The following is a 25449-nucleotide window of genomic DNA, read 5'->3' on the forward strand; positions in this document are numbered from 1 at the left end:
AGTGATGCCTGTTTTGTACTTGAAGCCACCTTCCACAATTCTTTCCTTTTTTTGTGTGTGTTTTTGCTCCATGTCAGAACCAAATTTGGCACGGATTAGGTCTTACCACTAGGTGTCACTACAACACTTACCAACTTCAGTTGGCATTTCCAAGTGCTTAGATACAGAAGATCTAGTACAGCGTTCATACGTTTAAAAAAAAAAAACAGGAAAAGTTATGGAATTCGAAAAATGCCAATTCCAGGCCTGGAAAGGTTTTGGAAACCTAAAGACCCAGAAAGTTTTGGAAAAGTCATGGAATGTTTTTTTAATTTTTTTTTATTAAACACAGCATAATATGTGATTAATAAATGTATTGTCATGTCGTCCTAACCTCACCGTTCTATTCGGGGCGCGATATTACGACTCCCACTATGAACCACATAAATTGTCATTTATTTTATTGTTAAACCTCTGAGGGTAAACTTTAACACAGATTTTTATTCTTATTGTATAATGTCGACTGACATTTTTAGGAATACATAGTCATGGAAATTTGCCAAAAAGTCATGAAAAAGTATTGGTTAAAATGCGTCTGAACCCTGCTAGTAATGCAGTGATACTAAATGATTTAATAATGCTCAGTTATTAGCTATTAATAAGAACAATGTTTGTTTTGGCTGGTGTTTCTCCTCCTGATGCAGTGCAGGTTTCTGATGTAGAAACTTGTTGAAATTTACATCAACTGACTTGATGAATTGGATCAATTATTGATTACCAATCAGCATTTATACGGGAACCACAGCTGACTTCCTAACTTTTTCTGATGGCTTATTAGAAAGTGATGGCGATTTTATTAATCGTTTGTAATTCATGACTTTATTAATGACTCGGCAGCCAGAGAGGTTTTTGACAACCTGGCTATCCAGAAGTTATGAATGACCTATAATTGATTTATTTCTGAAATATTACTTTGCTGTCCTGTGAGAACCACGTATCTCCAAAAAAAAAAGTCCACTTTCACGAGCCGTGGAAAACGGCCCCAGTTCAGCTTTGGGAAGAAGCTTTTTTTTTTTTTTTTTTATTTAAAGAAAATCCAGTGGATTCATTGTTTGTTTTCTTTTTTCTTTTTTTAATTCTTACGTTTTTAATCCCCAAATCTGCGAGCTGCGTGTTTTTCATTTGTCAGTTACCCCCGATGTATATGATTTCTTAACCGTTAATTATTATTTACAGCTTACAAACCCTTTAAAGTTGTACAAATACGTCTCGAGGTTGTAATTTAGGAAGAAGTTTATTTCGCGATTTTTAGAACAGTATGTCATGTTGATTACAGTGTATAAGTACATGCAATAATCAATACATGCTGAGTGAGAGAGCAGTTTATTCAATAAAAGATGTTGACTGGTGAAACACTGTAGGACGTGAAGTACTATGGGGGTTTGTGTTGTATATTGAATGCATTAATTATCCCACTTAGCTTGTACAATGCAACTATGCTTCATCTTTCAGTCATATATATATATATATATATATATATATATATATATATATATATATATATATATATATATATATAGCTAGCTTATCAAGGAAACAACAAAATTATACATCTGAATTAAAGGCGGTACAAAAATAATTCCTCTAAAAACATTTTTGTGGGCCCTGCCACAGCAAAAGCCCACCCACTGAAGAAAAAAAGAAACTCACACCTGCGGGGGGGGGGGGACACTGTTCCTCATACGTCTTCATTTCACTTTGGAGTTCGGTAGTTAGGCTCTTTAGCACGTTGCTACTGAAGGTGTTGGCTTTATAACTACTAGCACACATTATGCTTTAAAGCAGGGATCTTCAACAGGGGGGGTCTGGAACCCCTAGGGGGTCCTCAGATTTACTGCAGGGGGGCTGCCAATTTGTGAAAAAAGCCTTCCACAGACACAGGGTATGTGTAAGGCTTTAGGCCGCACACACGTTCTTATAGACCCAGTTTAAAATGCAACTGCTCCGTCTCTCTTTCAGTTAAAGGTGCACTATGAGTTCCTGCATGACGTTACTTCTGTTGACAAGTAAATTCAAATCAAAACAGAGCAAGCCCGCCCCTCCCCTCATGTTTCTGTAACTGTCATGACTAACTGACTAACTGTCACTAACCCCCACCCCCCTCCCCCAACCATCTTGTCGGTGATTGGCTGGAACGTGGTTTGTTGTATTTCGGTGCCTATCCTGTGCGTCTCGTGTTTGTTTGACGTTTACGACCCCTGTGTTGTCTCCCGAGACCGGGCTTTTTCACGGCGTATTCAGGGGGGCAGGCAGCTAGCGGATCAAGGAGAGATGCCTACGAGTTGAGACAAAAATGAAATCGAGCTGAAACCACACAGGAACTCATAGTGCACATTTTAAGGGGTCCTTGGCCTGAAATAAAAACATTGAAGATCCCTGCTCTAAAGCTCTTGAGTCTGTGAAGCAGGAACACGTGAGCAAATGTCACTTTTCACCAGTCACTCATGGGCGGCTTTAGATGGCCTGCTGGCGAGCCAGCCTTAGGTCATAGGACACCATGTGGTAGTTGTCCCAGGCAAACAGCTTCCTCTGAGCCACGTTATAGTCGATCATGCTGTTGTAGCGGTACTTGTTCCTAAAGGGGATGGCCATGGACTTCCCCTGGCTGGTTTTAGTGTCATACATGTAGTTGATGATAGTGTCGGGTGCCGTGTAGCTGGCCACGGTGTACAGCTTGCCGCAGATGATGAAGGAGTTGGCCACTGAGTTCTTCCTGATGTTGGTCTCCCAGCTTCTCTTCACCTCCAGACTGTTTGGGTCCAGCTGCGAGATCACAATGGCCCCTTTGGCCTTGCTGGTGGAGTAGACGGCCCACAGCCCCTGCTCATCCACAGACACGTCGATGTCCGTGTAGCCACCCCAGGAGTAGGGGAACTGGCCGTGGAAACCGGCGTGGGGGAGGTCCCGACGGGCTGCGATGCTCTCAGAGGCCAGGTCGAAGCGGATGAGGGAGCGGCTCCGACGTCTCTGGTAATACAGAGAGCCTCGGTACAGAGTGGCACCAGTGCTCTCCACCAGCTCTGGCAACAGCAGGACCTGGCATGGGAAAACATAAGACAATAACTAACTAACTATTTTTTTTTTGGCTTATTATCATGACGAATATCACCCATGTGACACCGACCTTGGATGGAAAACCTTTAGAGAGTTGTTCCATGTCGTCGTACCCAAACAGCTGCCTGACATCAGAGCCTATGGTGTCGATGCGCCAGACCATGTTGGGCCCATAAGGGGAGACGGCCTCAGGGTCCTGCATCCAAACCCCATATTTACCTGCTATGCTCTCTGCCTTCCTGTGAGTGACCGGCTCACCAACTAAAACCAACTCCCCACAACCTGCAGAGGGAGAAGAGGAAACATGAGAGAGGGAGAGAGACAAAGATTTGTGAGACACATTTAAAAAAAAAAAGGTATATAATATAATCATGACCGATCAAATTTGTCTAAAAGCAAGCAAGAGCTTTGAATCCCTACAAGATGCCGTATGCTGACGGTTGCAGGTGGGTTTCCCTATTTTTTACTAACTAGTTTTGTGTCTGTTTCCCCTTCAAATGATGTTTCCTCTGGCCCTACCCTCTGTGGTTGAGGACTTAGGTTATATTTAGGCGTAGGCGCCACAGATATGACTGGTTGGGATCAGGTCTAAGGTTGGAGGAACACAACAAGGGGGTTCCACGATCTTAAAAAACAACATCCTCAATTCAAATCAAATTCGTTTTTGTTTTTTCCAACTTAAGTTGACGTCAGGACACAAGTCACACGTTCAGTAGCACATATTAAAAGGGGATCTACATAAGTCCATTTCCGACCGGAGGGATTTTTGCAGTTCCTAGAACATAACGTTCCTAGAACCCTTTTCTTCTCGTGTTCCGACAGGACCAATTTGGGGATTATTAAGTTCCTCTGACCGCAGTTCCTGTAACTCTTTCAGCTCCTACTTCAGGGCGGGGTCTTTTCCGTTTTCCCTTTTCCGCATAGGAACCCTTGGTGACCTAGCAACGTCTGAAACACAAACAGTACATATTCTTCACTGTCTGTTGCAATTCGCCTACATAGGCCTCCTCCATGCTGGCTTGTTGTATGTGGCGCTAAGGTCTTGTGACGATGCTATAAAGACCGTTGCCTCACTCCCTTACCCCTCCTACCAGTCCCTATGGCCACTTGGCCAGTGTGAATGCAAATGGTAAAACCAGTTTTGGGGGAGAGTAGTTAGTAGAACTGTTTAGATCCTATAACTACGTTCCTGTAACTACTTGGTCGGAAAGAGGCTATAGATGTGGCTCAGGGACGATGGAGGTCATCCAGAGCTGGTCAGGGCTCTTCATTTCTCATCATGGAGGCAGACAGCAGGTCTAGAGATGCTGCCTGACGTATCTGTTGGCCTCAACATCACCATCAGAGCAGCAACTGGGCTACGACTCATCCTGGGCAGGGACTCTCCGCTGTATGTCTTACTGGGAAAACGATAAGGCCGGCTGTATATTTACCACTTCCTAAAATACACCCTTGCTCTCAGGTCCAGGACGTAGCACTGGATTAATGGTTAGATAGGAATAAGTCTTATAAATACACTGATTACCATGCAGCTTCCCTGTGGCGCAGTCTTGCCAGAGATAATATGACTTCACGTGGTGACTGCATGTGTATTTTCAGGATCTCCCAAACAATCAAACCTGCAGAGAGCCTTTCAGAAGCACAAGCTATGGTGTTGGGAAGGGGGGAAGGGGGAAGGGTAAGCAGTGTGTGTGACACCCTTGTTAGGGGTGCTTTCCCTTTTCATTTACGAGACAAACGTGAAACTCGGGCAGGCCCTCATACCTACGGATTGGCATGACTGGTATTCTCGCCCCAAATGCTGCAGTATTAATAGCAGTATTTGCTTTGAAGCTGTCAGCAGGGGGGTGGGGGGTGAGTGTCATGTTTTCCAGGTCGGATGGACAGAGGGGGAGGATGGAGAAGGAGAAGGGGCGAGTGTAAGCTGCCAGGATGAAGTTTTTAAGTGCCTGACAAACGCGTTGAATGTATTTCCTTACTTAGTCTTCCTCTTCTCTGCTGTTTGCTTTGCGTGTTATATTTACCAACTATCAGTGGAATAGCATGAAACTGGCCGCAGGAATGTGTATCACATTGATGGCGTGCTCGAGCGCATGCATGCACAATGCTGTGAGTATGTATGATACAATAAAAAAAGCCATTATCAACGTTTTCTTATTTTCAAAATGTTCGTAGGTAAGAATACAATTTACAAATGATGTCAGGAAAATGTTAAAAAAAAAAGTTTGCAAAATCCAATGGGCTGAAAAGATCATACTAAGCCACTCGTATGGTCCTGTAAGGGAGAAATGAACAGGAATAATTCAGACAGAGACCTGTGTTGTCCTCAGATCCATCTGGAGCGGGTACCTCTGTCACCTCGGCCTTCAGCTCCTGGAAGCCTGCAGGTCCAAACTGCCACTCTGAGTCTGACAGGGAGAGATGGAAACATGGATTTAGTTGAATAACAAACAATCTTAGTGGAGGTGATTCTGCGGAAAATGTGTCCCACCTCTCAGACTGCTGCTGTCTCCCTGCCTGTTGGGCCTGGTCATCAGGTGAGACATCGGTTTAGAACCTAAACAAACACACACACACACACACACGCAGAGTTCAGGGATTTCTGTCGCACATTTCACATCGCAGCTTACAATAGTTATGAGAGTGTTTGTGTACCCAAACGTGGCTATGGTACTACTGACAGCAGGAGACAAACACCCCTGAACGGATTCCCAGCTGCTCCGAAGTCAGGCAGTCGGTAGATTGGCCGGCGCATAACACACACACATACGACACCCATCCCACCCCAGCACTGTCAACTTCACGTCCTCAAAACTTCAGACCAGTCGCTTGGCCCATCAGCCTGCTTCCCCTTTATTAATTCCTCCTCTTGTTTCTCCCCATTTACCCCCCAACCCTGTCCTTATTTCCCCATTTGGTTCTTTCCTGAAACCATTACTGTGGAAAGTAAACAATGTCAAACAATGTCTGTAAACTGTTTACTCCTCATAGGCATGGAGATACAAACCTTCATGAAAATATATACTGTATATATAAAGTGTGTGTTTGTGGTCCTGTGTCCATGGGTGGCTATTTGTATGTGTGTGTGTGTGTGTGTGTGTGTGAGCACGTGCCTGCTTTGCCGTTACACGTGCAGTGTCCGGTGATTTGCTGCGCATAATGAGCCCTAATGATACCGAGAACATTAACATTAAGCGCTAGCATCTGGAAGCTGATGTTGATTCTCGGCGTTGACGAAGAGGAACGGGAGGTTGGTAATGAGGCAAATGACGAACACCAGTGACATGGAAAGGTTGCTATGGTAAAGGTGAGGGTTGAGCCCATTTAACGGTTTGTAAAGAAAAGGTCAGAGGTGTTTTGAGGGTTTCCGGGGATTCGCTTTGAGGCTGTTCCCACAGGACACAGCCATTCATCATCATCACAGGTAAACAGCCACATTCTCTCACTGCCTTTCCCCCAGTGTGTGTGTGGGTGTGTGTGTGCCATATGTGCCCTCATATCCTGCCTATTTGTTTGCGAGATCACTTAAGCAGAATACCATAAACGTCACAGACAGGACGGGTCTTCATTTCCCAGAGGAGGCTCAGCCAGAGGAGCCAGCGGCCTAATCAACCCCTGCTTACAGAGTTCAGCAGAGCTGTTGGCTCTTATTTGTGTCCAGTCCTCCACACAATTCAACTCAGCATTCCCATAATATTGCTGTCATGCAGCATTTTGCATCTGGGCATTTATATTCATAATTCAGGGTACAGTGTATAATCAACAGATGGAAGAAATACATTTCCATTTGACTTGGAATTAGCCACAATCTGGCCATGTAGTCTCTCTACATACTGCCTGATAAGCACATTGATTCAAACATCTTAGGAGTTCATTGAACATTATTTATGACTGCATTTCCTACTGGACAAATACCATTACCATATATCAGCTCATATATTTTGAGAGGCGGTTGTTACTGAAAGTCATAACCACAGCTTGAGTTATAAAATTCTGTGAAAGTTACAAACTTTGGCTGTAATCCCCTCCCTGTGGTTCTGCATGCTGTCCTCTCACTACGATATATTCTACATCTGCCTCTGAACCCGAGGGGCCCTCTCTGTGTATTTCAGTCTGCAGGTGCAAACATGAGGAGCTTAACAGATAACCTGAAGTATGCAGAAGATCTCTCCTGATGCAGAAGGAGTAGAGATGTGTCCTGGACGGGGAGATGGCAGGGAAGGATTTACTGCTGCTGGCAACCTCAGTGTTACGATTAATAGGCTACACACAGAGCCAAGAGGGGAAACAGAGTGATGGTTTTACTAAGAAAAGAAAAGGGGGGATGGTGACCAACAGGAGATGGTGGGCGAAAGGAAGAGAACAGAGGCTAATTAGATGGTTTGGCCACTGCAAACAAACAGAATACCAGAGCCTTACTGGCTCCAAGATAACTCGCTAGCTTTGTGCAGCCCTCTCACCCTTGGAAGTATAGCCTCCATCCCCACCAGCCCTCACCCACCAGGTGTCATCAAAAGCCCAGAGATGAGACCCCTGGCACGGAACCACCACTTCCTGAGCGTGCATCACATTTCAGCCCCCCACCCACCCAACTTGGCTATTCTCGCCCTGCTCATCATGCAGAGGGAAACACCGGTAATAAAGACAGCAGGATCTGCTCATAACTACTGAGCTGACCCTCTTTGGCCTGCCACCATCCCCACTAAATGCAGCCAGGGAGCAGAAGCCGAGTGTCTCTCTGCAGACTAATATTAGTCTGGGGGGGGCAACCAAAACATTAACCACACACACAAAAGGTACATGCAACATTAGGGTGGGCACACACTTTATTCCCCTGTTGTTTTTAAGAGGATGTATGCAGGAAGAAATGGTGTCAGGAGGAACCTGATTTTTATATATACTTTTATATATTTACAGTATATTTATATCTGTACATAGTAGTTAAATGTTTATGGTTTACCTTTGTCCAGGTTTCTTCTCCTAGTTTTTTTTAGCTGTATGTCTATTTCTGTGTATGTACATTAAGAGCAACGGTAAGCAGAGTCAAATTCCATGTATGTGTACACATGCTTGGCCAGTAAAGCATGTACTAATTCTTTGTCAGCTTTATCTCTGTTGCTGCAAGCAGTGCGCGTACGTACACACACACACACACACACACACACACACACGGGACCCCTGTGCACTAGAATTTTGTGGGGCTCTGTACGTGCATGGTATTCCATACATAGATGACACTTATGCGTCATCACTTCTCTGCTCCAATTAACCCATAATCCTTCAGTCAGAGTCACAAAATACATATTTTAACAGAAAGACAGCCTGTCTGCAGAAAATGAGGTAATCTAGTTGTGCATCTTAATTGCAATAAGGATATGGAGGATTTAAAAATATAATAAAACATATTTGGACAATTATTTAAAAACTGGGAATTGATTAAAATTAAAATTTTATAAACAAATGTTCTATAATGTCATTCAGCTTTGCACATTTTGTGAGTGTGTGTGTGTGTGTGTGTGTGTGTGTGTGTGTGTGTGGTGGTTTAGAGTGTATTTCTTACCCCCAGCAGGTCCTGTCAGGCCACTGACATGCACAGGGGGGCTTGGTGGCACGATGGGGGTCTGTGGAGGACAGGGTCTGTTCCTCAGCCTCTCCGTCTCCCTCCTCATCTCCTCCATCCTGCGCTGAAGCCCCTCCAACTCTTGCTCCAGACGCTCTTTCTCCCCCTGCAGCAGGCTCCTCTCCCCCGTGGCCCGGTTCAGCGCCTCTTGAAGCCCAGACTGAGCTCTGGCTTCGGCCCCGGTCCGTTGGGGACCCCCAGCGTCCCCTCCAGTGAGCCGGGCCACCAGCACCTCCAGGAGGCTGAGTCTAGCCTTTAGGTTCTCCACCTCGGGGCCTCCCATCTGTGGGCAGCTGGCCTCGACAGGGCTGGGTACACTGAAGGTGTACTGGCATCGTCCACTCCGGTCGTTCCCCCTCCACAGAGCAGCTCGGTCCTGTGCGTCACCTTGCAGCAGAAGACCAGACATACACAAGGAGAAAAGGAGGAACATACTGCAGACGGTCCTTCTACACAGACAGATCAGAAGGTTACTTTAAATTCTCTCTCTGAAGAATCACTTTCTTCCTTCTGTCCAGTCTTCTTTTCTTTGCCAACTCTCAACTGGAATTCTCTTTAATCATTTACTCATTCCCAGATTCCTGGTGATGACTTTCTTTCTTATTTTGTCTCGCTCTTTTCTCAGGTAGCTCTTCTTCTTTTTCTTCTGTCCGCCCCTCTTCTTGTTCTCTGTCTCTCCTCAGTGGACAGGTCGCTAACACTGAGCTCTCCCCAAACAGCTCACAGATATTTATACAATCTGGAGGGGAGGGAAGGAGGGAAAGAGGGCAAGAGAGGAGAGGTGAGAGGGAGGGAGGGGAGAAAGGGAGAAAACTGTGGGGGGGTTAGAGGCTAAGGAGGAGGGAGGGAAGAAGAAAAGAGAAAGAAATAGGATGCTGGTTGTTTTAAGGACAAAAACATCCTATTTTTACACAAATCTGTCTTCTGCAAATGCTGTTTTTATTCATTTATTTAAGGGTCCAACATGACAGCTCTGTCTTTTACATTTGTTTCATTCAACCACTCCAGTGAAATGTATTCATATTCACTTAATTTCATTCATGTCATTTATTATGTATTCATTCTGTAGAAACATCGTCTGACATGTGTGATGCAGTCCCGTGTGTCAAAGGGGATTTGGCTGAGGTTTGGCTCCAGTGTGGCCAGAGAGAGCTGGGCCTCATTGGATACAATTACCTCCTGAGGTGCCGGTGTCCCCTTTCATATTGGTAGGGGGCCAGGACGTGACCCAAGCAGCCGATAAAGGTTGTCATTACGAAGGGCCGAGGTTAAAAGTCGATCATTGACCAGATACCTGACGCTAAACCTGGCGTAAACTGGGTCCCTTTCAGCTGAGCTTGGGTTTGTTGTGGACAGTATGTGGTGTGTTCATGCTGCAGACTCTGCTCACTTCAGTTTTTAAATTGATATTTATTACAACATGAGTGAGATGCCAAGGACCATTCCTCCCCGAGCTCACTTCCTGTCACTGACCGGGGTGGATCTGACGCAGTCTGCCTCTCTCGTCGCTTTGCTTTAACACACTATCACAGACACGTTGAACTGCTGCCTGCCAGGCTCACTTCTACAGTCATGTGATACAGAAGATGATCTTGTTGATTTTCAGAGAAGTAGGGTGCAAAAGATTTGGAAGTGTGACATTAGCACAGAGATGCACGCAACGAGGCAGGTGTGCAGACACACACTCACACACACCTTCCAAGCTCCGCAATCATGGCTTTACAGGTCTCAGCTTACCCTCACTCATATCCTGCCTCTTTGTTTGGATTCCTAAAATCTGTCCTGGCCCCTATCCTGCGCTTCTTCTTCTCATGTCTCCTTACTTTTGTGTATGTTCAGACTTCTTCATCCATCTCTGCTGACCCGTCAGGCCAACCTGACCCGGATGCTTCACCCCAGGGAGACTCGAGGGCAAAGGGCGCAGATGGGAAGGATGCATACTCTTTGAAACACACACTTCCTCTTGCAGGTTGAGGCCAGCCTCGTCCGCTTCTGTCAGTGCTTGTTTACAGGTGGTACCTGAGACAGTTGTCTAGACTGACGGGGCAAGCCTATGACTGGTTGGACAGATGGACGAATGGGTGAATAGTGTACGGTGTGTTTTACAGGAAATATCTTAACAGTGAGAAACTGACGAAAGGGTTGAAGGTGAAACACATGAAACAAAGGAGTGGATAAATCATCAAAGGAGGACAACAGAGGAGTGAAGAAAGAAACTCCTGGGAAAGTAGGAGTAAAGACGAGTGTTTAAACACATGAACAATGTTTTATTCACTAAAGTGAGTGTATCAACTGGAAAATGTATTCTCTACTCTGTCTGGCTACTGACACATCCACCTCTCCCTGATCTCTCCACTGGACAGGGTGTGTGTGTGTGTGTGTGTGTGTGTGTGTGTGTGTGTGTGTGTGTGTGTGTGTGTGAGACTGAGACTGACTGACTAATGCTGGTTGGCACATTGTCCACTCTTCTCTCTTGTGAGTCAAATTTGCTTTTATATATGACTCAAATAACTGCTGCTATGCCCGGAATCTGAAGTCATCCAGTGTGAGCCCATAACGGAGGACCAAAACATCCTCTGCTGCCAGTGTGGGTGTGTATAGTGTAACATTTAATTATTTTTTCCTTACAGCTGGACAAAGTCTTGGCCAAAGGCTAAATCAAACCTCCAGGCACCCACTTTGTCGGTGTGACAGGAAAAGAGCTGTAACATTTTACAGCTACTTGTCCAATCAGGACTTTACTACCTTTGATTTAAATGCAACTGAGCAAAAAGAAACGAAAGAAAAGAAACTTTATTCTTATTCATCACATCCAATTGACAGTACATTGTAGTGAAATTACTGCATTTAAACCCTTCCTAAGTATTAAGAGCAGTGTACAGCTATACATAGAGAATCTGGGGAGTAACTTGGGGTTCAGTGTCCTGCTCGGGGTGACTTTGACACGTGGCCAGAGGAGCCTGGGATTGAACTGCCAATCTTTTGGTTGAGGGGCAACCACGCTCCCTCCGAGCCACAGCCACCCAGGTTTTGCATGCAAGGCTTCTCAGCGCAGCCACATCAACATTAAAACAAGTGCATCAGATGAAATGCCCTCTCTCTCTCTCTTCATCTTCAAAGCTGAAATAAAGGCCATCACCCCCTGCTGTGTGTGCCATTAACTACTGTGAGCTGGAAGACCATCTGCCATAGATCTCATGAAGTAAAAGACCTCCTGTGGGGCGGGGGGAACAAATTTAATTCTACCCCCTTAGAAGGGTTGGCCAGTGCTGGCTGAGCAGAGGGGCAGTGTGTGTTTGCGTCTACTGCCCACACAGGACGAGAGCAGCGGGTCTGTCAGAACAATAACCAGTACGTTTCAACTTTAGTGCCATCTTAGGACTCCACACTGCCAGTATAGTCACACAGCAATAAAAAAAAAAGCTGGGTAATGAGAGGAGATAAAAGAAAGCTCAGGACAAGGATTTCCGAAGAGGTTAAGAGCGGAGGAATGGCATGACGATTAGTTTTTCCCTCTTCACCTCGTTATCATCTTTCTTTCCATCAACCGATTCAAACTTTTCTGTCCCTACCCTCTGACTGCTCTCTTCATCCTTGCTCTTCTGATTTACTACTCCCAGGAAGACAGCAAGCCAGTTTAAACCAGATGAAACCAGGCCCGTGCCCTTTAAAATCACTTTATTTCAGCGCAAAAAGGATCAGTATATCACAGTCTTCCAATGCAACATTAGAGTATTGTACATCATTACAGAATCAATATTTACAGCTAAAATAAATTACATTACAAATCATAAAATGACAATGTAAAGTTCCAATGTATTATACAGTTAATTAATCCAGACAAATGACACCTACGTTTATTATACAGGTCAACTTTTTTTTTACTTGCATCACTTAAATGACCCCTGCTTAAAAGTAATGTAACAGTACAGAGAGACAAACGGCCCCTTCTGTGGCGTCGGGAATACCAGCATTCAAACAAGCATCACATTGAGCGACCAGCAGAAATAATAACTTAAAGGACAATTCTGGCGCAAAACGAACCTAGGGGTTAATAACAGATGTGTACCCACTCGGTCGCTCTCTGGGACATGTTTTCATGCTAATCGAATGTGTTTGGAGCTTGAAAGACGCTATCGCGGACCGCTGATTAGCTTACAACGCTAGTATTCGGGGCACAGGGAAAGTAAAAACAAATCGCTATTTATGCCACTAAAAAGGCTCAAAATATCACCACACTTCAACGGTAGCGTAATGAGGGCCCCTAAATGTTAACCGAAAGCATTGAGAACTCGGCGCTTGCGTCTTTCAAGCTCCAAACACCTTCGATTAGCATGAAAACATGTCCCAGAGAGCGACCGAGTGGGTACACATCTGTTAATAACCCCTAGGTTCATTTTGCGCCGGAATTGTCCTTTGATATAAGAAAGAAAAGACAGAAGCGGCATTAAAACCAGAACAGAACCATCAGCAGAGTGAGAGAGAGTTTAATGTCACTCGCAGGAAAGAGTAGGACAGCCGTGACCGTGACTTAGAGCTCGGCACAACCCGGGAGGAAGGTGACAGGGTTGGAGCGCGGAGGCCCGAGGAGACGTTCATAACCTGGATGTTTTAGTTTGGCGTGGTCCTGCTGTACGGTACAACAAGCTATCAAGAGGCAAACGGAAATGGAAAGCGATGATTTATGGAGTCGAATAAAGTTAGAAAGCAGCATGTTGTCTAAACAGATGACCTTCCTTTCTAGGCCCTTTTTCCAATCATCTGTACTGATGAGGAAACATACCTGATCAGTGAAATCCCATTTCTGTCTGAAAGCCTTTTTGATGATTAAAAAAAACCCACCTTTGACCACGCAGATGAACCTCAGATGTTCCCCCCCCGCATTGTGATGAACAATGAAATGTGCTTGTGTTCACAAAATGTTCCCTATAAACGCTCTCGTGCTCAGGCGGTAAGAAGATGGCACACGGGGTGGGGGGGGGTTCATTGGCTAAATGTTAAAGCCCCCTTTATATGAGGCTGCTGCAGCACATGCAGACCAGCTAGACTAAGAGAGACAGTTGGAGTGGATTCCCTGCCTTTACAGTATCTATATCTATATGATGTAATATGCAGGACCTGGAGATTCCTTGTTGTCAAGGCAAAGACAGGGCCCTACATGTGATATGTTATCATGGCATGGAGCACTCCTTCACATTGACTAGAGGGCTGAGAGTCAGCGGTTTTCTCCCAAACGGCATTAAAAATATCCCCCACAAGTCTCCATCTCTGTATCCCCTTTCTGTAGCTTAGATTCAAAGCAGGGATCAAACCGAGCCTTAGTACTGATCTCGCAGCAGATTTACGTGGAAGTACCAATGATAAGATCTGTACTAAGGGCAAGTTGAGGCCAGATCTTTGAGGGTGCACAGGCTGACACTGAGGAGGGTGTGGGAGGCTGGCTGGCTGGCTGGCGCCCCCTGGCTGGAGTGGAGGACTGTGTGCAAAGGAGAGACAGAGAGAGAGAGACAGAGAGAGAGAGAGAGAGGAAGCGGAGGGTTCTCCCCCATCCCTCTCGCCAGACACTAGCGATATCGCAGGATCACTGGAACTGAAAGAAGAGAAAGAATATTTACTGACAAGTTCTGCACATTATGTAAATTTTAAGTGCGCTTGTGTGTTTGGCCTAATACTCACTGATGATAATGAGCAGGAGAGCAACGACTACCAAGGCAATAATCATCTTCATCTGTGGAAGAAACACACACACAGTAAACACATTCCTCATTACACTGGATACGTCTGACCGCAATGTAAACGCAAGCGAATGAAGAGACGCGGTGAAGGTGTCACACGCTTCGACACACGTTATACAGATGACGGCCCACCTTCATGTCTCTCCACCACATCCTCCTGTGCAGCTGTTTGGCTCGGCTACTGAAGGCAGACGCGTTGTCCGATAGGCTCTCTGGGACATGACGTGACCGCAGCACAGATGAGGACACGTGAGGAGGGAAACGAAATGGAGAAGAGAAAAAAAACAAACATCCGTTAATCACCACGTAAACAATAACCCGGGCTATTGTTTTGACTTTGATGTTGGATTGGGTGACTCAAAACGGCCTGGCTCTGTGTCGAGCATGTGCAGTTACAGCGTGTCAGAGTTATGTAAGCCGTAGAGCTGCTGGTGAGATCATCTATTCTAACAGTTTTTAGAATTGGCATTGAATGGTGAACAACTCGCCGAATGTATACACAACAGAGCTAAAATGCATTTCACACATCCTCAAACTTCCTCCCTTCTGTCCTTGTCGTGATATTCCTCTCCCAAACACACGCCCACGCTGCTCTCTGTCTCTTTCTCTCTGTTGTGAACTTGATGTTTATGCATGTTTATAGGAACGTTACAGCTCCGTAGCGTGCAGCGCCGTGCTTGTCAAAGCCCATGTCCCTCCTTGTGTCTGTCATGTGTCTGCCGTTTCCATGTGTGCCTGTTAACGTCGCTACTACAAAGAGAAGCGCTCAGACGAGGCTGCCGAGAAGATGCTTGTTAACTTTAAAGAATTAAACAACAGGTTACCTGAACATGGATCGGAGAGTAAACTGCGCACGTGTCAATCGCAGGATATTATATTGCTCACATAAAGACAACGCACGCTGCAGAGACACGCAACCAGCCACACACAGACGCCCATGTGCACAAAGACTCATGCAAACATGCACAAATGTGTTCCAGATGTACGTCACTGTCTTGGTTGGCTGGTCGGCGTGACAGAGAGAAGCAGTTATATAACATCTGTGTGGCTGTCATGATGAGGCTTATACCCCGTTTACACGTACCGTTGTGTTCAAAATAATAGCATCACTAACCTCATAAATCAAATGTGATATTTGATAAAAGTGATATTTCTACATGGGAAATAATTTACTAGTAAGTGTCATAGAAAACAGACCCAACAGTCATGACATGCATGCTGCTCATTCTGTGTAATTGAATCTGTAATTGAGAGGGGCATGTTCAAAATAATAGCAGTGCTGTGTTCAATTAGTGAGGTGATTGATTCTGTGAAGAAACAGGTGTCAGTTATGGCCCATATTTAAGGAAGGAAGGAAGCAAATGTTGTGCATGCTGGTTATAGTGCATTTCACACTGAAATACTCAGCAAAATGGGTCGTTCCAGACATTGCTCTGAGGAACAGCGGACTTTGATTAAAAAGTTGATTGGAGAGGGGAAAACATATAAAGAAGTGCAGAAACTTATAGGCTGCTCAGCCAAAATGATTTCAAGTGCCTTGAAATGGCCTCCAAAGCCTGAACGACGTGGGGAAAAAACGGTCAACTACCATTCGAATGGATCGAAGAATAGCCAAAATGGCAAAGGCTCAACCAATGATCAGCTCCTGGAAAATCAAAGAAGACTTAAAGTTACCTGTGAGTACTGTTACAATCAGAAGAAGGCTATGTGAAGCTAAGCTATCAGCTAGAAGCCCCCGCAAAGTCCCATTGCTGAAAAAAAGACATGTACTGAATAGGTTGAAATTTGCCAAAGGACACATTGACTGGCCAAAGGATAAATGGGGCAACATTCTGTGGACTGATGAGAGCAAAATTGTTCTTTTTGGGTCTAGGGGCCGCAGACAGTTTGTCCGACGACCCCCGTGCACTGAATTCAAGCCACAGTACACTGTGAAGACAGTAAAGCAAGGTGGTGCAAACATCATGTTATGGGGATGTTTCTCATACTGTGGTGTTGGGCCTATTTATCGCATACCAGGGATCATGGATCAGTTTCAATACATCAAAATACTTGAAGAGGTCATGTTGCCTTATGCTGAAGAGGAAATGCCTTTGAAATGGGTCTTTCAACAAGACAATGACCCAAAACACACCAGTAAGCGAGCAAAGTCTTGGTTCCAGATGAACAAGATTGATGTTATGGAGTGGCCAGCCCAATCCCCAGACCTCAATCCCATAGAAAACTTGTGGGATGACATCAGAAATGCTGTTTCTGAGGAAAAACCCAGTAATGCAGAGGAATTGTGGAATGTAGTTCAATGGTCCTGGGCTGGAATACCTGTTCACAGGAGCCAGAAGTTGGTCGACTCAATGCAACACAGATGTGAAGCAGTTGTCAGAAATAATGGTTATGCAACTAAATATTAGTGCAGTGATTCAAAGTAAAGCAAACCCTTGAGACATTTTTCAGTTTATACAGTAAATGTTTGAGTTTGTAAAGAAAAATGCAAATACTGCTATTTTTTTAAACAGCCTAATATTCCTTTTTCTTCACTTTCTGTAAAGGTATAACACAAACTTGATCAATGTTGGTCATGTTTTGATTTGGAATTGAATGTGCAGTGTTCCCAATGCATTAATATTATGGAATTAAAAGCTATTCTAAGAATTTTGAGCATTATTCACTTTTTTAAACACACTGCTATTATTTTGAACACAACTGTACATGGTTATTTTGAAAAAACGGAGACATTTCCATTCGCCTCTGAAAACGATTCTTTCTAAAAACTCCGGCCAGAGTGGAGATTTTGGAAAACTTTGTTTGCACGTAAACTGAGACAAACGGAGGTTTAGGCAGCCGAGGAAGTGAGGAAGCGAAAAGAGAAGAAGTGATTTGTTGCTGTTGTTGCTATTTTCAGGATTCTGATTGGCTAACGTGGGCTTGAGCTTCTCGTTACACTGCCACCTACAGGTTTGGCATGCTCTTGACGGCATTGACGCCATATATATATATATATATATATACATGGGTACGTGTAAACAAACACTTTTCTGAAAACTGACAGCTGTGCACGATGTTATTTTTGAAAACGGAGAGGTTGAAATGTCCGTTTATGAAAATAGCCGGCCATGTGTAAACGTAGCATTATACAGTTGACAAGACAAAAGACACACTTCAGCCTCATCTTTTCATCTATAGAGCAGAAGAAGAGGACCTGTGCGTGTCTTGTTGAAAGCTTTGCATATGTGTGAAGTTAAGTAACGGAGCGAGTTAAACACATTCCACACACCTGCTTGATAAACCCAGAGTGGGGAAAAAAGAGTGGGGCTGTGTGAATGAGAGTGTGAAACCGGCCACAAGCTTTCAGACATACATGTGTGACTAGAACAGGTCGTCGTTGCAAATGAGAAGCTCTTCTCACACTTTTCATCCAGTCCTTCCAGTTGCAGAGTTCGCTGGTGCTAGGCTAGCGCATGTCAACAGTATCTGCTAGCCTGCCATTAAAAACAGTCTTACACACTCCACAGTACACCCGAGGCAAATGAATTATAACGCCAGACTATCGATGTAAATGTCTGTTGAAAAAATAATGTTAGAAATAAAACTACCCTTGCATCTCAATGATCGCATTCAATTTTTGAGGGACTAGTTTCTCAGCAGCGGCGGAATTTTACTTAGCTCCGGTTAGTAGTACTGCGCCATAAAGTAAACAGAGAAGCGCACTCCAGTCGGGAAACCTAGTAGCTGCTGGCTTGGACATCAAGACACCGGCAGAGACCCTACTCAACTGGCAAATGTGTAGTGATCATTTTAGATCAGACGACTTTGAAAAACCCCGCAATCTAAAGGACCACAAGTCACTGACAACAAATGCGGTTCCATCCGTCTTTCTAGATGCACCAACAGCTACTGATGAACAGGTAGTAACTTTCAGTAGGCTACTCTAGCTAATAAAGCTAGCCCCTTTCATAACGTTAGCCTAACTGCTACTGATAAATTGAGACTGACAACGTTATTGGAACGTTACTGTTCAAGGCATTGTGGAGAGTGACAACGTTAGCTAACAGTATAGCTACACTCTTGGTAGATACCTGGCTGGGCTAACCACTAACTTTAGGTAATTGCTGACAGAAACGTTGTGTAAGCTCGGACAGTTTACATGCAAATTGCTAGCCTGTGTGCTTTCATGTACCGGTAACGTTATGCGAGTTATAGTTGCGTGATTGTCATGTAAACCGGCTTTCTCGGTAGCCTAGGTGATATCACTCCGCCGCTGCTGTAGCCTATGCTACCAACTACAGGGAACAAAGTATAACTATTGCAATGCGATGCAAGGGTAGTTTTAGTTCTAACATTATTCTATCAACAGACATTTACATCGATAGTCTGGCGTTATAATTTATTTGCCTTGGGTGTACTGTGGAGTGGGTAAGACTGTTTTTAGTGGCAGGCTAGCAGATACTGTTGACTTGCGCTAGCTTAGCACCAGCGAACTCTGCAACTGGAAGGACTGGATGAAAAGTGTTGAAAACGGTCTCCACTTATAAATAACACACTGGCTAACTTGGAAATGAGGTCCTATGTCCAAAATTCTGAACCACCCCTTTAACTTAATAACTAAACACACATATTTTGTGGACATGAAAACCCACGCCGTCCCAGTGCGACTCACCCGACTTGTCCTGCAGGTCGTCGAGCCGCTCGCCTCTCTCTATCACCTTGGAGATGTTCTCCTGCATCACATCGATCACCTCGTCAACCTGCGACTGCACCCTGAGGTCACCGATGGTGTGAGACACAGCATCAGAAATCATAGACATGAATCAGAAATGATAAAAAGGTAGAATTTATCAAGGATAAATGTTTTGTTGTGGTAACCCACTGTGTTCCCGACAATATCTTCTTCTCTATATCTAGACTTCCGGTCCAGTTGGCAGGCAATAAAAAGCCTGCCAGATGGTTTTCAGCCTCACGGTGACCTGCCTGCACCTGTTTAGTGTCTGCTCAAATCCTCGCTTTATTCATGGTACTCATACCTGAGCGTGGCATGACTAGTCCAGATTACCCTTCAGTCCCTCTTATTTCAAAGTCCTTCTTGGCAATACCTCCTGGAGCGATGCAGGGTCAGTGGGAGGGAGGACATTGGCAAAGAAATGAAAAGGCGAAGAGGCCCATAAGGGAGATACAAGACAAAGGAAATTTGTTTTCTCTAACAACTGATCACATTTTCCAGCATCATTACGCTGATTGTTTCAGACAAGGAACTGCAGTGAATTATTAGCCTTGGACTTCAGCTTGATTGCACATTGAAGACGGTAATATTAAACATGCAAAACCACAGCCAAAGCAACACACACCATCAGGAACTGGGGGACGTAAAGATGCATGGGCTGCTACAAACGCACACATAAACCCACTGTGAGGACCTGACCATAGGGGTTCATGGTCCGACGGACACAGGTGTGAAGAGCCTGGGCAATGTGCACACAACATTCCTGGAAATCTGTAATGATGGCATCTAGTTTCAAGTGCTCCCAACAATGACAATGATGATGTCATGTGTGAACAGAGCGTCGAGAAACAACTCTGGGTGCCAGACTGTCTCAACAATGGCCCTGTCTGTACCCTGGCCGTCTCTGACTGGAGGTTAATGTGGAAACAGCTTGCAGTGGGACTGGGGGCGTCTTGGGAATGTTACATAATAACCTGCACATGGCAGCCTCTCTTACACAATCCACTACAAACCGGCAGCTTCTGGTAAACATGACGAGCCACAATTGCATAACACCAACACCAAAACTTTAGAGGGCTGGCAACACTCCTCTGACCTCTGGCATTTAGTTGTTATGAGGGATGTGTTCTTACTTACTGCTTGAATTTGTCATTCTGAGGTCCAAATCTGGGTCCCGTGGGTCCTCTCCTTGAAAACAAAAAAAGTTCCCAATTGAATGTGTGTTTAATAATGAATTTTCAGCTGGAACAACTTATTTTGCTGTTGATTTCATGTACTCTGCTATGGCAATCCAGATTATTGGGTTAATACTACTTTAAATAGCTTTGATTTGTTTATAATATGCTCAGTGCCTGAATAGGCAACTATAATAACTATAAACAAACTCACAGAAAGAAATCTTCCTCCTCATCAGAGTCATCCTCCAGTAGGTTCCTCTGTAAAAGAGGAAAAAGTCAGAGGTCAGATATTGAATGACTACGTTTAAATGAATTCAGATCTGGTTCAGAAACAGGCGAGCATCTTGTCAGTCGAAAGGCACACCCACACTGGTGTTGCTGATACAGAGATATGATGCTGAGGGGGCCAGATAGCTGCTGTACTCATCAACAGATGTTTTTTCTGTCTGTACTCTGAGGGCAGATAAACCAAAAATATACTGCTATTATAGGGCACTTACCTTATGATGACTTACTAAAAAAGAAAAGACTGATGTTTCTGTGCTATCACAACCATGTCTGAACCACCGATGGCGCTGTGTAAAATGCTTTTCATGGAGAATTAGTGAGGACAGCTGCATTAACAGGAGGAGAATTACACCAGGCAGACAGTAAAAGTCTGTTTCTTATTGGATTGCAGACAGGAGGACTATATTACTCGCTACTGGGAAAGAAAAATGTTCTAAGGAAAGCGGGAGACTTTGCATCCGTACAGCATGTTGCTTTATGAGTTTAGGAGCAGCATTCATTACATTTGAATTACAGTAAACAGAAGTTGTTTAGGTTAAATGTCAAATGTTTGAGTGATGGTCATCACCTAACAATCATGACACCATGCCACTACAAAGAGCTAAGAGAAGGAATAGCCATGGATGTCCTGTAATGTTGACAGCTGCAAGCCACTGCTGTGCCAATATAGACATTTTCTTTTCTCGTAAATACACTGTCATCTGCAAAAACGCTGAGGGAATGGAGGCCATTTGATGATAAAGGACTTTATAAGTCGCACTAACACTCTCCTTCTGTACAAAGTCTTTCTTTCTTTCTTTCTTTCCACTAACTAGGATGGGAGACATACAGGAGAACTGGCAGTTATTATCAGAAGGCAGGCGATAGAGCACTAAAGGGAAAGCGTGGAAGGTGGAAGGGAGAGATTTCGTATGCAAGCATTCCCTTAAGCTTTTGCTTTGATCCCAGTTCAACAACACAATAGCAAACAGGATTAGACAGAGAAGCAGAGGACTGATTAAAGTAAATAATCAGGGGAGGACAGGACAGGGAAGGTGGAGGTGGGTGGGACGGGATGATCACTTTGATGAGAACCAGACATTTGGCTACAGGAGTTTCTTCATTTTATTACCGCCTTCAAAAGGGCCGCTCTCTTTTGTGCATTCCCTCACTTTTCCTTCAGTTTTTCCACTAAAACTAATTGAATGGACACATTACAGCAAAATCTGCATCATCTATCAACATCTTCTTTTGACTTATAATGGACATTTCCAATGAAACCTTATCCTGATTACAACACGCTGACTCGGTCAATTTCTAAATAACATAAACATCTTTATAACCCAAACACCACCACTCCCTCCATCTGTGTCTCACCCTCTCGCTGCGAATGGATCCCGTGACCTCGTCATCATTGAGGTGTCGTTTAAACTTGGGGGGCATGTTGTCTTCAGGTTGCTCCTCCCGATCTGGCTCCCTCTGTAGGACAGGATGAGAAGGGAGATCATGACGGGATGAACAGTGTTCGCCACCCCTGAACCAAGCCACAATGGTCCTGCTGCTCATGAGTGTTACACATGGCTGGCTGCTAAATCAGAGTACTCTAATATTGGTGGGCAGAAGTGAGTGATTTGACGTGCAGGCATCACCACAGCCAGGTTCTGACAGGGAACAGAACATGGAGAACAAAGCATGAAGTGTTGCATGAACAGAGTGAGACCCTTAAAGTGCTGCTCATATTATGCTTTTTGGCTTTTTCCCTTTCCTTTATTGTGTTATATAGCTTTTTTTTGTGCACGTTATAGGTTTATAAAGTGAAAAAGCCCAAAGTCCACCCCAAAGGGACTTACCATCTCCAACAGAAAACACTGTTCACAAACTGCTCCAAACAGCTCCATTGTAGTCCAGCCTTTACTTCAGAGACAAACGTGGTCACTTTGTAACACACGTTATAATGCTCGTCTAGCTGCTAGCGTAGCACGCCCTCATACTCTGCTTCTGACTGGCTAGTAGTCCTTACCTAGGTACTGCGCATGTGCGACTCCCAACAAAGATGGAATAGAAGTGCGATGCCTCACTCTGTAGCTAAAACAGAGAGCTCAACACTGAGGGTGAAAAGAGGAGCTGCAGCAATGTGCAGTACAACAAAAATATGGTGTTTTTTGAAAATTAAACCATGTAAAGCTATTCTGGTACAACCTCTAAATACAATTATGAACCTGAAAATGAGCAGAATATGAGCACTTTAAACTAACTCGTTCAGTAATGATTGGTCGATCTGAGGAGGCCTCTAGTCCCAACACCTTCTGACAAACAGCCTGACTTCATTATTAGTCGCAGAGCTGATTTCATTCGTTTCCACTGCATTCTAATATTTACCTCTGGAACATGTTAAGAAAGTGATTCTTCCATTACGCCAACTGTCTGTGAAATACTGTTCCTCTCCTATGCCTTGCCAGTAAACAAAAAAATAAGAAATATTAAGATATCTTATTTAGATGTCTTAATTCTTAATATTTCTGGTGTGCGTAGGCAATGTCTCACTAGCTATGAAAGGAAATGTCATCATTGCTCTGTGCGCCCTTGGGTGAAAAACACAACCATGTCAGATGTGGAAAACATGCTGTTTTTCCAATTATACCCCCTCGAGTCCATGTTTAGGTGTTACTTGTTCCAAACACTGTAACAGTGCAACAAAACACAACGGTGCCTCAATAGTGCCTCTGTGAGACTGAACTAAACAACATGTGATCCTAAAGTCCTTCTGAAACTATCGAGGGGAAAAACACAGCAGTCTCACACATACACACACACACACACACCACCTCTCTCAATCCAACAATACAACTTATACCATTGAATCCAGTTCAGTCTGACACTGTGGCTTTCTCAGCAGCGTCCTTTTCTGGCACTGCGATTGGAAAAAGGTCTTTCAGTAGCCAGGAGAGGAGAGGAACTTTCCAGTAAACAGAGGTGAAGAGAAGCAGGGGACAGGGCTCGCTCTGAAGCAGCGACAGCGTGAAGAGACACAGAAAGAGAAAGAGGAGAAGCCAACTCTAACATGTTAGGGTTTCATAAGGAAGACATCTTATCTTTTTTAAGAGATTCATTTTAAAGGTGCAATCTAGGCCTGCACGATAAATCATTATAAAATCACGGTCTCGCCCCAGTTCACGATTTAATTTCAATTCATTTATTGAAAGCATTTGACATCGACATTGACATGTTTTAATTATGTAAAGACATGTTCAAGGAGTTCCGATAGAGCCTGTATCAGGGCCATATTTAGTTCAATGTGTTATACAGTACGTCACTAGTTTTAGTAGCCTACTGTACTTAAATGACCAGTATGTACTTTATTTTCCTTATTCATTGAAGCCTCTATGTTTACAGGCTTGTGGTGATGCACAATGTGCTATAGGTGCCAACAAAAATCTATGTTTGGTATTGCCCATTTGTTTTGTTTTGTCATGGTTCATGTGTGCAATAAACATCACACTTCGTGAGAAAAAAATCGTGGCAGAGAATCGTGATATCAATTTAAGCTAAAAAAAAAAATCGTGATTCATATTTTTCCCCCCGAATCGTGCAGGCCTAGTGCAATCCATAAAAAAGGCAGTATGGGCTTAATATCAAAGTTGTGATTTATAACATAAAATAAATATTACAGACAGTGTGATGTCAGGTTTGGACAACAGAACTGGGGAAATTGCATCATATTAACCACAAGAGAGGACTGTTGATTGTTAATTATCATAATTAATATATGGATTGCAATTTGTTTTCCTCTTAGAGGGAGAAAAAAAAGGACGTTGCGTTCATTGAGTCAAGTAACGTTACAGTTATTTTTTTTAATATATTTTTACTACTAATGTAATGGCTTAGAGGTTCAAACAAGTGCTCTATAAAGGAGCCAGTGCTGAAATGACACTGACATCGCAGGAGCACAGCTGGTATTAGCTAGCTAATCACAGGTGGTGACAACTTTAGCTGGTTGAGCTGTTTGTTAGCAGTACGTCAGAATGTAGCTAAGTACGCCAGAATATCGTTGTCTACCAAACTTTGACCATTGAATTACTACACCACAATATTTAAAGTCGACCGCCAACACAACTGGCTACTAGCTAATTTAGCTAGCTAGTTCAGACAGGCCGCTTGGTTCATTGACAAAATGTATCTACCCAGCTAAGCTAAGCTAAGCTACGGATGCTAACGTGGCTAGCTACCTGATGTTTCCCACAAGATCCGATGTTCGATGCTGGCGAACACAGGCACACAGACACTCAGGTATGAATCCAGGGCTTTCAGGGTTCGAGGTGGCTTTACAGTTGTGTCACTTTCATTTCAAATGCTGTCCAGGCGACGAGACAGGATAATCATTATGGATGCTAGCGCTCCGCTTGTCTTTTCCTCCGTCTGAATCAGCTGACCAGGAAATGAACACAAACATCTGGAGGAGAGGGACCCATAGGAGGCACCGCTGCAGATGTTTGGTACTCGCCTTTTTTTTTTTAACAATTGTACAGCAACTATACCAATTTCTCATAGTAATATACAGCTATTTGGCACTTTTCTAAATAAATGCATACATGTCCCTCTTCTTTTTACTTTACCTGAGTTTAGATTGAGATTTCATGCCACTTTTTAAAAGTACACGTCAGAAGGAAATATTGTACTTTTTACACCAACAAATGTATTTAAAGGATCAAACGTTATTCTTAATCGTCACATACACACTGTATGTTCTATTACTGCATTTAACCCATCCTAAGTATTAGGAGCAGTGTTCAGTGTCACTTTGACATGTGTCCGGAGGAGCCTGGGATCGATCCGCCAACCTTG

General features: G+C 44.0%; 2 protein-coding genes across 3 annotated transcripts; both read right to left on the reverse strand.

Moving 5' to 3' along the window:
- Positions 1-1254: 1254 nt before the first annotated feature.
- On the reverse strand, positions 1255-9424 carry myoc (myocilin). Its single transcript, XM_078259611.1, has 5 exons — positions 8654-9424; positions 5585-5650; positions 5409-5501; positions 3164-3375; positions 1255-3075 (listed from the first exon to the last, which is right to left on the reverse strand). Exons 1-5 carry the CDS (start codon positions 9144-9146, stop codon positions 2494-2496), a joined length of 1446 nt encoding a protein of 481 aa, XP_078115737.1. The 5' UTR covers positions 9147-9424; the 3' UTR covers positions 1255-2493.
- A 2950-nt stretch (positions 9425-12374) lies between these two features.
- vamp4 (vesicle-associated membrane protein 4) lies at positions 12375-25060 on the reverse strand. 2 transcript variants are annotated; one of them, XM_078259613.1, is made up of 8 exons: positions 24834-25057; positions 21985-22086; positions 20552-20598; positions 20300-20350; positions 19103-19203; positions 14581-14660; positions 14390-14441; positions 14192-14303 (listed from the first exon to the last, which is right to left on the reverse strand). In XM_078259613.1, exons 2-8 carry the CDS (start codon positions 22048-22050, stop codon positions 14278-14280), a joined length of 423 nt encoding a protein of 140 aa, XP_078115739.1. In that variant the 5' UTR covers positions 22051-22086; positions 24834-25057; the 3' UTR covers positions 14192-14277. The 2 variants fall into 2 exon arrangements, with proteins under 2 accessions (XP_078115738.1, XP_078115739.1); XM_078259612.1 differs by lacking the exon at positions 14581-14660 and having other exon boundaries at positions 12375-14303; positions 24834-25060.
- Positions 25061-25449: the final 389 nt, after the last annotated feature.

This window comes from Sander vitreus, chromosome 9 (assembly GCF_031162955.1).
Source record: "Sander vitreus isolate 19-12246 chromosome 9, sanVit1, whole genome shotgun sequence".
Taxonomy (NCBI): Eukaryota; Metazoa; Chordata; class Actinopteri; order Perciformes; family Percidae; genus Sander; species Sander vitreus.